This window comes from Paramormyrops kingsleyae, chromosome 10 (assembly GCF_048594095.1).
Source record: "Paramormyrops kingsleyae isolate MSU_618 chromosome 10, PKINGS_0.4, whole genome shotgun sequence".
Lineage (NCBI taxonomy): Eukaryota > Metazoa > Chordata > Actinopteri > Osteoglossiformes > Mormyridae > Paramormyrops > Paramormyrops kingsleyae.
The window spans coordinates 19248378-19264295 of record NC_132806.1 but is presented as its reverse complement, the minus strand read 5'-3'; the positions used below and the strand labels follow the sequence as shown (position 1 = coordinate 19264295).

General features: G+C 43.9%; 1 protein-coding gene across 3 annotated transcripts in view; it reads right to left on the bottom strand.

Annotated features, from left to right (window-relative positions):
* nlgn3a (neuroligin 3a) overlaps positions 1-15918 on the bottom strand; it is a 162426-nt gene that overhangs the window by 46155 nt on the left and 100353 nt on the right. For all 3 annotated transcript variants that reach the window (XM_023811574.2, XM_023811575.2, XM_023811576.2), the window contains one exon: positions 47-232. In XM_023811574.2, the coding sequence (XP_023667342.1) occupies positions 47-232 (186 nt within the window). The remainder of the gene's footprint in view (positions 1-46; positions 233-15918) is intronic.

The window sequence follows — 15918 nt, the reverse complement described above, 5'->3', positions numbered from 1 at the left end:
GAACGACAGGCGGACCATTAGGCCTCCGCATGTGCCGGGCACTTACCTTCGGAGTGGTGGGAAAGCGTGAGCAGGCTGACGCAAGAGGCGCCGATCCCCGATCCGAAAACCGTGATGCGATTGGAATCTCCTCCGAAATACCCAATGTTTTCACTGATCCAGCGTAGGGCCTGGATCTGATCCAAGAGTCCATAATTCCCTTTGGCTGCTTGGTCGCCAGTACTAAGGAACCCTGTAAATCACAATGGTGAGACAGTCAACCGCTAGAACACCAATTGATTATTCTAATTTATTTCCAATACTACACTGAAGATGCTGGTTTGGTTTACCCACATGAATTTACCTGGGGAAATAACAAATGAATATCTGGAATGACTCATTTTACTTGCACATTGTACAGTATTGCACTTTGTACTGAGATGTAGTGCAATGCAAAGAATAGCAATAATACAGCTATATTACTAGAACTGTTTAACCTAACATATAAATGATAAAGAGTAAATGCATAATTTATGAATAAATACGTTATTTTGAATAATTTCAAAAATTTAAATCGACTGGCTATGGAAAATAGTCTTATTGTCTCACTGTAAAAGATGATGTATACAGCCACAGAGCAAAAATGTTTGTTTCACTCATTTCTCAATTTATGGGTGTGCATCTGTGAATACAATTTTTTTTCTTGGCAAACTGCAGCCTGGTTCTTCTCTGTTTCCCATTAATGAAGGGCTTCTTCCTTGCTTTCTGGGACATCAGTCCTGTTTCAGGGGGCTGTTACAAACTGTCCTAGCAGTGCACTTCACACCTGCACTTAATGTTTCCCATTCCTTTTGAAGGTCACTTGACTGTCATCTCTGCCATTGGAAAGTCACTTGTGCCCTCTATCTGGCTGGTTTCTGGTCGTTCCCAATGTCTCCTGCTTCACCTTATTCTTGTGTACTGCTGTCTTAGAAATTCTGAACCTGGAAGCAACCTGCTGCTTAGCCTTCTGCCAGCAGAACCAGGATTAAACCAGGATTTAAAATTGCAGATTTGTTTAAAAATATAGAGTAGTCTCTCATTTTTTTCCGCGGCTGCATATATGAATGTACACCAAGTATTGTCATGCTGTATAGATTCATTTCTAGCCAGCTAATCAGCTGATTGTTTCCCCCTTAATTATGCAGCCTAATATCCATTAAGACTAAAAACAGTGTCAGGATGTGATGTGACAGCCAGAAGCTGGGAAAGTAAAGCATCACTCAGAGGCATCTTAATTAATTCATGAGGTCTGAACCCATCGGTAAGGGCCGCAAACAGATAAACGGTATGGTGGAGAAACCAATCAGAAGGGCAGATGTTTACAGTTAATTTTGGGGGAGATCAATGTCCATCAAGAACAGGAATATTAAGGAAAATGGAAATTAACATAACGGCTCCTGCTTTGTCTGCTCTCCGTGAAAGAGGACAGATCAGAGGAGGTTATGTCCCAGTATTCCCTACAAATAAGAATGTAAACATTCTTATTTGCTGGATCCTTTTCTGAGGGCACTAAATCATTGGCTACATCCTCACGGCAAACATATCAATAAATCAGCATGCAATTTTAAAGTCATCCTTTTTATTTTTAGTATGCTGTTCCTGCAGTGGTGATCTTACTTACAGGGATCGGTAGTGCAGGAAGTTTGAAAAAGTTTTAAATGCTTTTACTGACTCAAGGGCAATTACATTATGTGACCTAAATCTGATATAAATCTGAAGTTCTTTTAGTTTATATATTTTCAGTGCTTTTATTGGAGAATAAAATGTACCGGTATGCTCAAAAATAATCTGCTTTTTTTGTGATTTTCCAACAAACCGTAACAGACCACCCTGTTCTCATGATTTGGTGACAATGCACTTCTTAGACACTAAAAACACGATCTGAAAAATCTATTCTAGCACAAGCACCCTAAGTGATTTATTTATTTAAAAAGTTTTAAAAGAGGAATAAAAATTGAAAAGAATCCCGGTAAAGTATCCGACATGATGTCACAAGGAAAGCGCTGGATACAGAGTATTCATATACTTTATATATTTATGCCGTTCAAATATAAGCCCTTGTTCTAATAAACCATCCATTTTTCATGAACACTTATCCATTGCTGGGTCGCAGTAAGTCCAGGGCTTCCGGATGCACAGGGGAGACCCAGGATGGGATGCCAGCGCATCATGGAACACACACACTAGGGACACTATTGCAACAATATCCTACCTAGTGTGCATGTGTGAGGAGCGCAAACATGTGGGGGACATGCTGAGAGGCGCATGGAGCTGAGGAGCAAATCAATTTCACAGCTGCAGAGGTGTGAGGCCACAGCGTTACTCACTCACCACGGAAAACAAAGTTTGCAATACATTTCAAGTTTTTTTTTGCAAATTGTGCATTTATATTCCGCACCGCATCCTTCTTGTCTATTAGATACTGTAAACAAAACAAAGCAAGACTATTATAAAATGTTTGTTTGATTACAGAAATCCCCCCATCCATCCATTGATGGGCCGCATGGCCCCCTCTCATTTGTAAATTTCTTATGTTCTTATGTTCATCCATCCATCCATCCATCTTCCACCTAGTTAGTTAAGGGTTACCAGGAACAGAGAGAGTGACTCAAAATAATAAAGACGACAACAAACTGAAAGATTTACGATTACAATATATTCATTCCAGCTTTAAAAAATGCAGGCAGTTCTTCACGTAGGGTGTAAGTCTTGGAATAGTTCCAGAGTTTTTATAATTACTGGAAATGGTAAACACGGAAGCAAGAGCAACCACAGCTCTGAAATGCAGGAAGCCCCACTAAGAACGTCCTTGGAAATACCTGAACATTAGTAAATATTCAGGGGAATAAACAAGCATATCTGCAGCAGGTGTTGTAGTGGTTAAGGACACTCAGCGACCTGAAGGTTGACAGTCCAAGTCCCCAGAGAACACCAAACCTAAATATCAACATCCAGCTGTATAAATGTATAGAAAAGTGAGTCAAGCTGGACGGCTAAGTAACAGAATGCAAAGCCATTGCACAGGTGAACGGAGGTCACCTGTAGTCATCCAAAAATAAACATACACCTGCATATTCACAAAACTTCTTAACACGCACATTTCCAGCCACAAAACGAATGGCTGCGGTATTATGAATTAATTATTCATTTAATTTATTTTTGAGTGTATAGCCATTTCGAATGTATGAAGCCATCCATTTTCCTTTGGTTTTAGGCTAATTTTAGCATATTAGCTATAGCTCACTGAACACAGCTGCTGCTTAATTCTAAAATCTGGTTTGTGAGGTGTAATAAAAAATATTTCTGCAATATAATTTATTATGTTTTCAGGTGAAAACTTCTTGAACTAGGTAGCTATTTTTTTCCATTTTCCATTACCAAACATCTAAGGTAAATGCTATTTAGACAGCATCACAAAAAAAATCCCCAGCTAAGTAATAACAAGCCAGGAATGTGCTTGATCCATAAGCAGCCACATGTAATGACTACCAAATGATTCCAGTTTTATTTGAAAATACCTCACTGTGATAATAGCTGTGTCTGACAGCACCGGATTGTCAGTCTCTACCAAACTGCCATCAATATCATTTCAGTGTCCTTCCAACTGGTGATGTGTCAGATACGGCTTTTGATGTAAAGGGAGCTTCTGGGATCTGGGCAGTTACACAGGTTGAGGAATATTTAGTGCTGCTGCATGTGGAGACTATCTAATATACTGTCATGGAGCCTTTTCTACTCAGTGAAATTAATGTTTTTGAGGGAAATAAAAGAAGTTCATAGTAAAAGTACAATTGTATGATACAATCCCATTTCTGCAATGGAGAGGACAAAACACATGTAGTCTTAGACTATTAGACAGTAATAACATCTCTGTAAATAAGCCAAAAGGAATGCAGATATCATAGTGAGTCATCAAATAAAGATGTTAGTATGTAGGAACAGGAAGAATTCACACCATTTTGGCTGTTATTTATCCTTAAACAAAAAGATGAACTGGAAAACAGACCCAAGAAATGGATATCACGTGGGTACATAGTTATTAGATGAAATGCATATTTAAAAACACTGCTAGTTGGCTAATAGCTATTGTTACCTTTTCGTTAATTATGTAATAAAGTGATGTTGGTCCCGTTTTGCTTCAGTTGTGACATTTTGGACACCATTTCTTTTTTTAGATGCTGTAGAATTCGGGACGTCAGCAGGAACATAAGAAAATAAGAAGTTTACAAACGAGAGGAGGCCATTCGGCCCATCAAGCTTGCTTTGGGAGAATTAAGCTAACAGCTTAAAGTTGTTAAAATCTTATCTAGCTCTGATTTAAAGGAACCCAAGGTTTTAGCTTGCAATACACTAACAGGAAGACTATCCCATATGCTACACGCTGTGTAAAGACGTGCTTCCTCAAATCCAGTTTAAAATGTTCTCCCACCATTTTCCACCTATGGCCATGAATTCTTGTATTTCAACTAATATTGAAGTAACTATTTGGTTGAACAGCATCCAGACCTGTTAGAATCTTATATACCTGAATCATATCCCCCTTAGTCTCCTTTGCTCAAGGATAAACAGATTCAGCTCAGCTAACCTCTCCTCATAAGACATTGCTCTAAGACCAGGAATCATTCTTGTAGCCCTACATTGCACCCTTTCCAAGGCAGCAATGTCCTTTTTAAGGTATGGTGACCAAACATGCACACAATATTCTAGGTGGGGTCTTACCAAGGAATTGTATAATCTTAGCTTCACCTCCCTTGACTTAAACTCCACATGCCTAGAGATGTAACCCAAGATCTACTGGCCTTTTAAATTGCTTCCCAACACTGATGAGAGCGGGACATGGAAGCATGAATGTAAAGCAGGAATGACACTTTGTGGGTGGCCCCAGTGCCTTGTGTTTCACACAGAATGACTCCACAAGGCTAGCCGTTGGGGTGGTGTGGCACTAGGATTAGCATGGTGGTCTCATGGCTCTGCAAAGCAGGGTTTGAGTCTCCGCCCCTGTGTTGTCATGGGTTTCCACAGTCATAAAACATGCTAAGGTGACTCACAGGTGTCAAAATGTGTGTGTGCCCTGTGAGGGGTTGGTGACCAATGGAGGTTATCAGTTTGATTGGACTGGTGTTGCTTAACTTGCCACTAATACTAAGAGGGAGCCTTAATGAAGTGATGCTGGTAGATTTTGAAATTACTGTAAAAACATTGTCAAAATCTTAAAAGGCAAATAGGGACCCGTACTGCAGTATGAAGGCAGATTAGTTTACAGCAGGTTTTCTTAATCTGGGATTTAATGTAACCACAGGAATGCTTATTTGTACTCACTAAGCCGATAATGAATATTTTTTTTTTTTCTGACTGTCTAGACTAGACAGAAGTACCTAACATTTCACTGACTGTAAATAACTTACTGTTAAATAACTTAATTTTCCCAATCCTAGAATATTTTACCTCCTAAGGAGATAAAATACCTGTTATCTAAGTGGACATATTAAACATGTTAAGGATTAAAATAAGAGAAGTATATATTTTGTCTTCTTGTTATTACTAATTTGCCTCAGCATTTCCTTCAAGGGCCTTTTAAAATAGATGTGACATCTGTGTCAGTCTTTCCTAACAGATGAACCAAGTCTAATTAATTGAAAAGCTGGCTTGAGGAAAAGTCAGCCTGCCAAAGTGTGTCTATGACCAGGATTAAGAAACTCTGGCCTATACAGTCATGGCACCATAGTGATCTAAAGTGTCACATATACATAGCAGTTAGGCCGATAACACACTGAAAATACACTGGATAAGGCAGGTGGTTAAAGTGACTGAATAAAATATAAACCTGACAACCTCTCAAGGGCTGAAACAATGTCTCCTATTTTGGTGACATAATCATTATTAAATGTGAATCAAAATATTTTTCTGTATACTCTGGGGGATCAGTAAGTACTATTACCGATATTTTGTATATAAATATATACCAGAGTTCATTTTTGCAGCAGAAGCAAATCCAGTACTTTCTGGCTTGTACAATATTCCCTTTGTATCCTGTAGTGTCATCACTATATTTATAGAGCTAAGCTAAGGACTGAGGGCTATATTCTGCAGAGCAAACCTTGAAGACATCAAATTCTCCACCCCCAGTCACAAAGCCACACCCTTTTGCCACACTCCCCTTCTCATTATACCATTACACCATGGAGAGGTGGCATAAAAGGAAGCAGATGACCATCAGAGGAACCATACTGCTCAAGGAGGCAGGGCAGAAGACAAATGCATCAACAGATGGCCTCACCCAAAGCTCATGGTCCAGGCCAGTTCTCAGGAGAAACGTATTTATATGCATTTTTACCCTAGAACTGCAGTTTTCCCCCTATCGCTCAGCCCAAGTGAAGAACAATTTTATGTACAAGAATAAACCATCAGGATCATCACATACATGGTACTCATACTGTGACAGGTATAGCGTTTTCATGAATGCAACCAGCTTTATTACACTTTGGGATTTGAATGCTTTTTCACATAAAAAAGCACAAAAACAAGAAAAATCTACATTATCTTGAGGAACCGGAACAATGAACCATTAATGCTAGACAGGTGCATGGAAATAATTACTGACCCTGTGGCAACCCTAATTAAAATTTTAAATAAATGCCTAGACAAATGCATTTAGAAGAGAACAGAAATATGGAATTGAATTAATTTATATATTATGTATATATAGTGAAAATAAATAACAGGCGGTTGTGAAAATAGAAAAATAGATTTATATTTGACGTGGCCACCTATCAAAGCTTTGCACCTGGTTGCCTGGAGGCTGTATTTCAGCAGAACATTTGGACAGCAGGGGACAGGCGATACCGAATTTGAGAGCTGAGGAGGACTATCGAAGCTGTAACCACCCGGCGAACCAAGGACAGTACAGCTTGTCATTTTTCTAAAGTCAATGGAATAAATAAACAAATGAACAAAAAAAAAAACAGATAAAAAGCAAAAATAAACAAATAAGGTAATTTATAATTAATTATATAAGTATCGTCTGGAAAATTCTGCCCTAAATTGTCACTGCAAACTCTAATTCATATTATTCCCTTTTTAATTAGAAAGCTGGTAGTCTGTGTTTTCTTTAGAATGCAATTAAGCTATTGTGGTAATTGATTTTATGCAAATAAAGCTATTTATACATCCACATTCCGTTGAGGTCCTCACTTTGTTATAATAGTATTTTTTCATACATTTACAAAGCCCATACCTGAATAAAACTTTCAATTGCAAATTCATTTTGTTATGTTGTGTTTGCATTGTGAACTGAATGCCGGATTCTTTCAGCTTGTTTCAAAGTACTTGAGGTACAACATTATCTACCAACTAACAAAGTATGATAAATAATATTCATTTATAGTCTGGCACCTGAAAATGAGGGAACTTTAGACCTGTGTTCTGATTATGTTAGGATTATTTTTTTTCTTCAATGTAATCGGAATCCAAGAGCTGCCCCTGATACTCTTAGTGTTTAATAAAATACTCAGACAGAATGCAACACACTTATCAGATCAGATATGCTCACGCATAAAACTGATAGCACACATAACAATGCAATTAATTTCTCCTAATCCTACTATTCCCATTTTCCCAGTAATTTCTTACAATCAAAAGCCCTGTTTTCTGATAAGAATTCTCCCTATCACCTTCTCTTTTTCTTGTCCACAATGTGATGACAGCAATGTAGCGTTCAACCTCTGCTATGAGCATGACGCCAAGCTTAAAACGGCTTTTTATTCCTTAACAAAAATGCCTGCCAGCATCTCCAAATGGTCCTTCCTCCAATTAGCGGGGGTGGCAGTGAGGGTAAGTAGGCAGGGAACTGGCCTGGGTGTGGAGGCCATCCAGGGCAGCATCTCACACCTGGGGGCCACAGCACCTGGTTCACATGGCAGCCCAGAGCTATGAGTGGCCAGGTGCACATTGCTAATGGCTAAATGGGGCTTGGGCCGGCACGGATACAGGCCGGCACGGATACAGGCCTGCGCGGATACAGGCCGGCGCGGATACAGGCCTGCGCGGATACAGGCCGGCGCGGATACAGGCCTGCGCGGATACAGGCCGGCGCGGATACAGGCCTGCATGGATACAGGCCGGCGCGGATACAGGCCTGTACGGATACAGGCTTCACGGATACAGGCTTCACGGATACAGGCCTGCATGGATACAGGCATCTTGGTTGTCATAAACACGCCATTTATCACAAAGTGTCATGTGCTGATCTTCAGGCCGTGGGTGGGTAGGGAAACAGTAGCAGCAGGGCAAAGTCATTCGTCTCGTTGTGCACCGTCAAGGGTAGCATTATGACAATTAGCAAGGCAGTCTGCTTTTCAGTCTTTCACAAACTGATGAAAGAAACATTGATAAATAATAATCAGATTGAGGCACAAATCACTGGTGTGCCATCATGCTCCCTACATTTAGTCTTCATTTGTAATTTTATCCAATTTAAGGCTTCTGGGGATGGCAGACGATTTAATTGGCTGATTTGCCAGCCTGAGAGGGCTGTACAATCCTTGCTGTTATATGGTAGGCCAACAAGCCAATTATCTTCCTAGTTTTCCCTACAAACAGGGAAATGTTTTTCCTATCCAAATGTAAAATGCTGGTTTGTAATTGAGTGAGTGTAAGGTGAGTTTTTTCTTTTTTCTTTGGTAAATCGGCCTACCAAATGATCATGATTATATTATGACATTTGACTTCTCTGAGCAAATTTGCTTCAGGTACTAGCGACTGGCAAAGCATCACGTTTGCTAAAAAATAATAATAATAAAATAAAAAGAAGCATAATTTGTTCTGTGACAAAATAAGACCCTAGAGGGTTTTGCAGAATCTAAGCACATCCAGTTACCTTGTCTGAAAAGGAAAAAAAAAATGTCACTTTATAGTTGATACTAAAACCTTCAAAAGGAAAAAAATGTTGTTGCTCCTTGGATGAGGTCCAGATGTTTTATTCTTTTTGACCGGTAGTTTTACTTATAAAGACTGATATGCATGCTAAAGTACACTCCCTGCTTTAGATGTGTGCAGTGCTGGTACAGCCACAAAGGTTTCACTGGTTTCCAACTGGGGGGGGGGGGTGCATTTTGCAATGATTCTATTACTCCCAAGAGATGTGTGGCTGAAATGGTTGGTGGAGCCATTGACTACACTGTCATTACTGACCTGGCAGTCAGCAGGTCAACGTCAGGGCACTGCTGTCTTTATTGTTGCTTGTACAGTATTAAAGACCACATCCATAACTAGCTGTAAGAGAGTCCATTGCTTTGATCTGTTGGTGCTACAGGTAACAGCTACCATGAAGGTTTCTTTCACGCACACCATTGAACCAGACTTTACCGGACTTCCGAGAAAAACCAAGGGAAAATTAAAGCTGCGTTTAATTTAATTTTCAGTTTCCAAATGTAGGTATTATGTTCAAGGTTCATAAAATATTGAATGTTCTCTCTGGCATACAATTTTCCTAGGGTATTAAAAATTATATTGAACTGATTTCTGTGTGGGGAAATAAGAAAAAAAATCAATCTGGCATATTACACGTGTGTAAGTCGCAGTTTGGAAACGCTCAACAATCAGTATCACAATTTTACAATTACTGCCGCAAATCACAGTAATTTGTACTATAAACGGAGACAACTAAATTGTCCTCAACACTTTCGGCGAGAGTGAAGATGTTTCACGTATTCTTCATTCTCTTTCAGGGGGATGAAATGCAGCAGCGGAACAGAAGCTAAGCGAAGGTTTCCAATGGCGTGAGTCTTGGCATTTGATTTCTGGCATTATGGATATTGACGATTGAAATCTCCGTTTCCTTAACAAAGGACCGTAACTCGGCTGGGAGTGCATGGGGTGGGGGGGGGGAGGGTAATCAGCCGACTCCCAAGAACATCTTTTCTCTCTTTGCGAGCGGCCGAGGGGATGTTTGTTACCGAGCCCCCATGGCGATGTCTGGATGACAGGCAATGGAGGGAATGGAGAGGTGCAGGAAACGGAAGAGAGCATGGAATCATCAACACTGACGCAATGAAGGAGCCATGCTGGCCCCCGGCCAACGTGTCTCTCTCTGGCGTCTCCGCGGACGCCAGCTAACAAGGCCGCCTGTGTGTCCGCGATCTCCCCGACGGGGGGCGAGAAGGGGCCGCACAATCGCAGCCTTGACACTTCCACAAAAACAGCCATGACAAAGGGAGCCCTGCTTCCCCCCGAGGCCGGCCCGGGGCTGAAAGGGAGGGCCTCGGCCACCCCCGACACGGCAGCATAATGCCCCAGTGTGCGCAGTCCCACGCCGGCTAAGGGACCCTTCAGCCAGGCCCCCCCAGAGAGCCATTCTCACAAGCTGCAGTCAGTCTTAGGTCGGGATTTGAGTCCCCCGAAAAGCACAGTGCCTGTGAAGGAGCGGGTTGGGTACAAGGGAAGGGCAGGGCTCTGGATGGAGACGAGAGCCATTTGTATCACTGTACGGATTTTCTGTTTACCGCTCGCTGGTTGAAAAACACCACCCAGAGCCCCCAAAGAGACCCGAACAAGAATGCTTTTTAAAGCGCACAGCACACTGCGGCCCTTTCACATCCTGCCTCTTTCCCCTCTTTCCAGTAAAAACAACCACCATCCCCATAAAGTCTGAAAACAAACCGTCAGGCTAAAGGGGAAGTCGTGCTAAACGTGTCATCAGAAAGTCAAGGGAACGTCTCCCAGCTCAAAGCTGTGCCGTACGCGCTGATGAGGAGACGTTATTTTCTTTTTTCATCGCTTTGATCTCTCATAAACATTATTTACCGTAAACTTGAAATCCGACAAATTCTAAAGAAATCACTGCGTTTAAGCACAACTGCGATCTGCATTCATAATGAATCACGTAGAATTAGAAAAGAATGCCTAATTAGCCAGACATAAATATTGTCCCTGTCCATGGGGTGTGACGTATAATATGGAATCAGTCAGGATGTGAGCGTTAAGCTTAATGTCCGAATGTGAACGGCGTTAAAAAGGCATTAGTGAGCCAATGCGTGGAAGCGGCGCGGTGTGCCTAAGATGGCCTGTGCACAGGGAGATCTGCGAGCAGGGCAGAGGCATCCGTGGGGCATGATGGAGGATCAGACGCTGACAGTCCGGCATCCCATTCGTTCCGGCAGCTAGAGAGCAACCGCCTGTTCAACAGGCATATGGGCATATGCAGGATTTAGGTCTTTCTTTGTTAGCTGCCAAATCGCCTGTGAATCATCGCCTCACCTCGGAGGCTAATGTTGCATATATGTACTTTTCATCTAAAATGTATGCACACCTAGGTGCCATGGTCATTAATTCTCCTCTGCTTCTCTAGAGCAGCAGAACGGCATTCGTGGAGTAACCCTCCTCTCGGGTTCAGTGTGCAACTAATGCACGTTTTTTTTTTTTTTTTTTTTGCGCTCTCATCAACTGGGAGGTCACAGTTAAAAATAAAAAAAGTGTCATTTGATGACATCCATTGGAAGCCCAAAATCAGATCTCTTGCACTAGAGCGGATGCAGCCCCCACCCCCCCACCCCGAAAGCTAGAAGGAATCTGAGCCTAAAACAAATAAATAAAAGGCTGAGAGGCAGCAGCTGTTGGGCATCCTGCCCGTGACAGTAGGCCTCTTAATCTGATTGCATGACGTGGTCCCCCGGCCGGCCGATGCTGGTCAAGAGCTCTGTTACTTGTTAGGACTGGATGAAATTACAAATGACCAGTTTTGCATCTAATGCCCCAGATATGTGAGCAGCAGTCAATCAGTCATGGTGCCCGGATTCTCATCCCGGACCGTTAGGGGCCCGTGAGCCGGGGACAGTGAAACACTTCCTGAGTGCAGGTTTGAAGGTGCAAAGCATTCCAGGAAGAGATGAAGCGAAAACACATCAAAAGTGTATGGAATATAGACAAAGAACTGAGCCCACCTTTATATGGATATTAAAACTTATTTATTTATAAGTATATGACTTATATATAGGTATGGATATATATTTTATGGATTCCTTATTTAAAGTTGTATAGCTAACCAGCCCTCATATATTAAGCAGAAGGTGTGGAGTGCTGCTTTGGCACTAAGCAGCCAGTCCCTGCAACTTGGACCATTTCCATCAGTCCATTTGTAAGCACATAGCTAATGAGACGGGCACGCAGCTGTAGATATGGATCCACGGCGACTCTCGTAGCGTCCGCGTGCGTGCACGCATCACACCTGATGTGAGCATTACGATAAGCGGCCGAAGTTCCGATGCTATTACGAATTAGAGTAAAAACACAGGAAAGGGTGGCATATGGCCAGGGGGTTCAGGTGCCTCCCATGAGGGCTCCGAGTGGTGACCCATTTTGACCATTTTCAAGCAAAATTGTGCCCCATGCCTGCTACGGCCGACCAGCAGGGGGCGCTGCAGCGGAGGCTGCCCTGTCCGCATGGCCGTGACGTTGACCGTTGTGCCAGTATTGGCATGCAGGAAGTGCTCGTGTGGTTATTAATCACTGGGGGCGGATGCGAGGCTGAGGGCGTGGGTCCTTGCCGCCCTCAGCCGAGATGGATGGGGCGCGGGCATCGCAATGTCGCCCTGACGGATGAGGTCCACGACAGGGCCTTAGACAGTGCCTCTCATTTCAATTAGCTGCCCACGTGGACGTCCACTCTTACCACAGGTTAGGCACACTGACTCTGGGAGTGGAGTGGGGCCCTCTGGGGACAGGCTGACTGGGACAGGTGCTTCCTAATGACCGCAAGGCAGGGGGGGGGGTGGGGGGAGGCGTTTGTGATCCATGCTGCTAACCGCTAGCTTGACTCACCCCTGTTCGCAGGTGGCACTGTCTGCTCCCACACGCTTGGCTCGATCCATTCCAGCACAGGCTCCTCCCCCCTCATCCAAACATACACACACAAACACACACACACACATTAGAGGAGGAAGCATGCTTCACAGCACACATCTTACAAAACACATCCATCTGGTGTCTTTGGCATTGCCGGCTCAGAGTACCTCTTGTCCACCACTTGCATTAGTTACAGCAAAAAATATCGCACCCTAGTCCTGGAGAGACAGGAGGCGGAGGAAGGATGGCTGGGGGGGGGGGGGCAACCAAATGGCTTTTCAGAATTGATTTTGGCGCACAGTGAACTCCCATCAGTTTCACCGACTACAAAATGCGACAAAAGACAGTGAATGGGGCACTCGCAGCTTTTTGATAGACTACAGCCGGACGCATCGCCTGGCGTACCGCAAGGCTGCGCTTGTGACATCACACGGTGCTACCACAAATCTCATGCTGAATTGCACACTCCGTGTGCAGAGTTCCAAGTGTATGCAACGGTATCTTTTCTCCATTCCTCGCTACATACAACGCAAGTGCCATACAAATCATATTTCATCCGATACATCGTTAAATCATATCCCAACCTTTCTGCCTATATGATCGATATTGAAGAAAGCCAGCCTTCTATATATTCCATTGTTTGCAGCTAACAGCTTTGGGCTAAGTATCACTGCAAACAAGAGGCACTGGGCAGGTCTCAGAGGACTCGCTTATCTTCTTCAGAGTAAATGAAGTTTTACTCAGAGCTACCAGTAAAATAATGTTACCTTGCTGACCCCTAGACCTCAGGGCGCAGGCTTGTCTGAATTTGGGTTTGCCTTGGGATTCGGTGACTGGATCTGAAGGTCTGCCCTTTGGCTCATACGCATATGCTTTGCTGTGAAGAGTGTAGATGTTAGGCATCCTTAATCGGGAGCGCTACAGATATTTGATCCCGCGATGTCAAAGGAAGGGCAAAATGTTACAAAAATAAACCCTCAGGCTAAGTGTGCAACACAGTAGGGACAAAGCAATAAGTGAGAAGAATTGCTGTTATTACATTGTGACATTTCTGCAACATGCAAACGAACGTTTCATGTAGGAGTTTTTAGACGGCGCCTTGTCCAGGCACTGAGGGTTCGCACATCTCCTGCAACCGCTTAATGGAGAATCAAAATAACCAGTCATTTGAGATGCATTAACCCTTATAAACTACTGCCCTTTCACTCACATTTCTCCGCCCATGAGTCGAAAAAATATCTCCTGCTAGAGTCATCTGCATGACGCTCCTTGAGCTTGCTTCTTTTCAGGTGATACAGGGTATGCACACATCTCCTGACTTTCCTGATTTCTGTAGACAGACAGAGGCCTTTGCTCTTTGCTTTAACTACATCTTTAACACAAGCTACAAAGCTTTCATATATATATATATATATATATATATATATATATAGATACATACACACATTCTGTTGGTGTGTGGTGGATCGTGCAATGCATAGGGAGGGAGGCACTCGCAGCTAGGATCCGGCACGGCTACCACAAGAGTCACTCAGCCATTTGAACACTGGCTACAAAGGAATCAGTGAAGGTGACAAATATTTGTTATACTTCATCCGCCTCCCGCGTCTCGATTGATTCCAGCGTCCTGCTTCCGTCAAGAGTCACCGGCAATAACCAGCCGAGATGGTTCCCCTGTTTGCATGCGCTCCGCCGCTGCCTTTTCATCTACGGAAGAGAGTCCCCCTCTCAGAAAGGAATCTGATCTCGGTTTCTGTTTCATCTCGCCTCCCTGCCATTCCCAGAGGTCTCCTCTCTGTGCTCGGCTCCCCAGCCTGGCATCGGGCTCTGTCTGGGCAGCCTCGTCCCGGGAACTGGCCGCCGACTACTCAGCTCCGTCGCCTCGTCCTCCCGCGGGAGTGGCCATCGGTAAAAATGTCACCGCGTCTTTGTTCCGCGCCGGCCGATGGCAGTCCGGCAGCTGCCCTTTGGCAGCTACTGCACATCACACACCTGGAAATGGAGGGCAGCCCCCCCCCCCCGGCCCTACCCGCAACCCCCACCAAAGGCATAACCGCGGCCAAAACCACTGATCTTCGGCCCCCTTTTTAATCTTCCTCAGCTGCGACCGCGGGATCAAGAGTGCAGCCTCATCCATTTTTTAACGCACTTCTGGCCGCCCACCTTCATGAATAAACATGATGTGAAACATTTAGCTAGCAGGGAGGGGGAAAAAAAAGGAGAAAAGTGACAAGAGTGGCGTGAACGTGTGGCTGTACCGCGGTGTGTGCGTGCGACTGGGAGCGCGTCGGTCTGCCTCGTACGTTCCCGCATCCACGGCTTTGGTTTGTGATGAATAGAGAGGAAATAACGACCCAGCCCACAGCACCAATCTCATCTCTGTCTCAGAACCACCGATTCCTTTCAAATAGCATCTAATGAGCCTGGAAAGAGCAGGCAACTCATATTCCTGCAGCCAAACACTGGCGTGTTTGTGTCTGTCATCCTGCATTAATTTAACTTAGCGTATACGTCTTCCAGGGAGCGCAAACACATCCACTCCGTAAAAGCTCATCCCGGCGCTTTTCTTTTTTAGCAAAGCATTAATAACTGAGTGGTGGCTTCCCGCAGGTAAAACTATTAAACATAACAGCTATAGTACGAGCCTGTGCTGATGGTGTAGAAAGAGATGCATCACTGTCAGGAGGGGGCGTGGCTGAGTTCCAGTGCGACCCGTGCCCTGACAAGGACCCCCACTGCACTCGAAGGACATCTTGCCTTTACTGGACCGCGAAGCCAGAGCGCCTCGGTATTCTGCGGTTTTGCTGGACACCCCCGGCGTCCGTCTTTCTCGTCTTTGCATCCACCTTGATGCCAAGCTAAGCCAAGCAGGAGAACGAGAATACGACCCGCCCTGGAAAAATGTTACCTACGAGGCCAAGAACGCAACAATCAATGCAATACCAGTGTGGAATTAGAGACGTTTGTTTGATTCAGCCGTATCTCCATTCCTGCGTTCCTTGGTTGGTGTCCCAGTGGTCAAGTCGACTTGTATGAAATGGTGTCCCTAAGGCATACTGA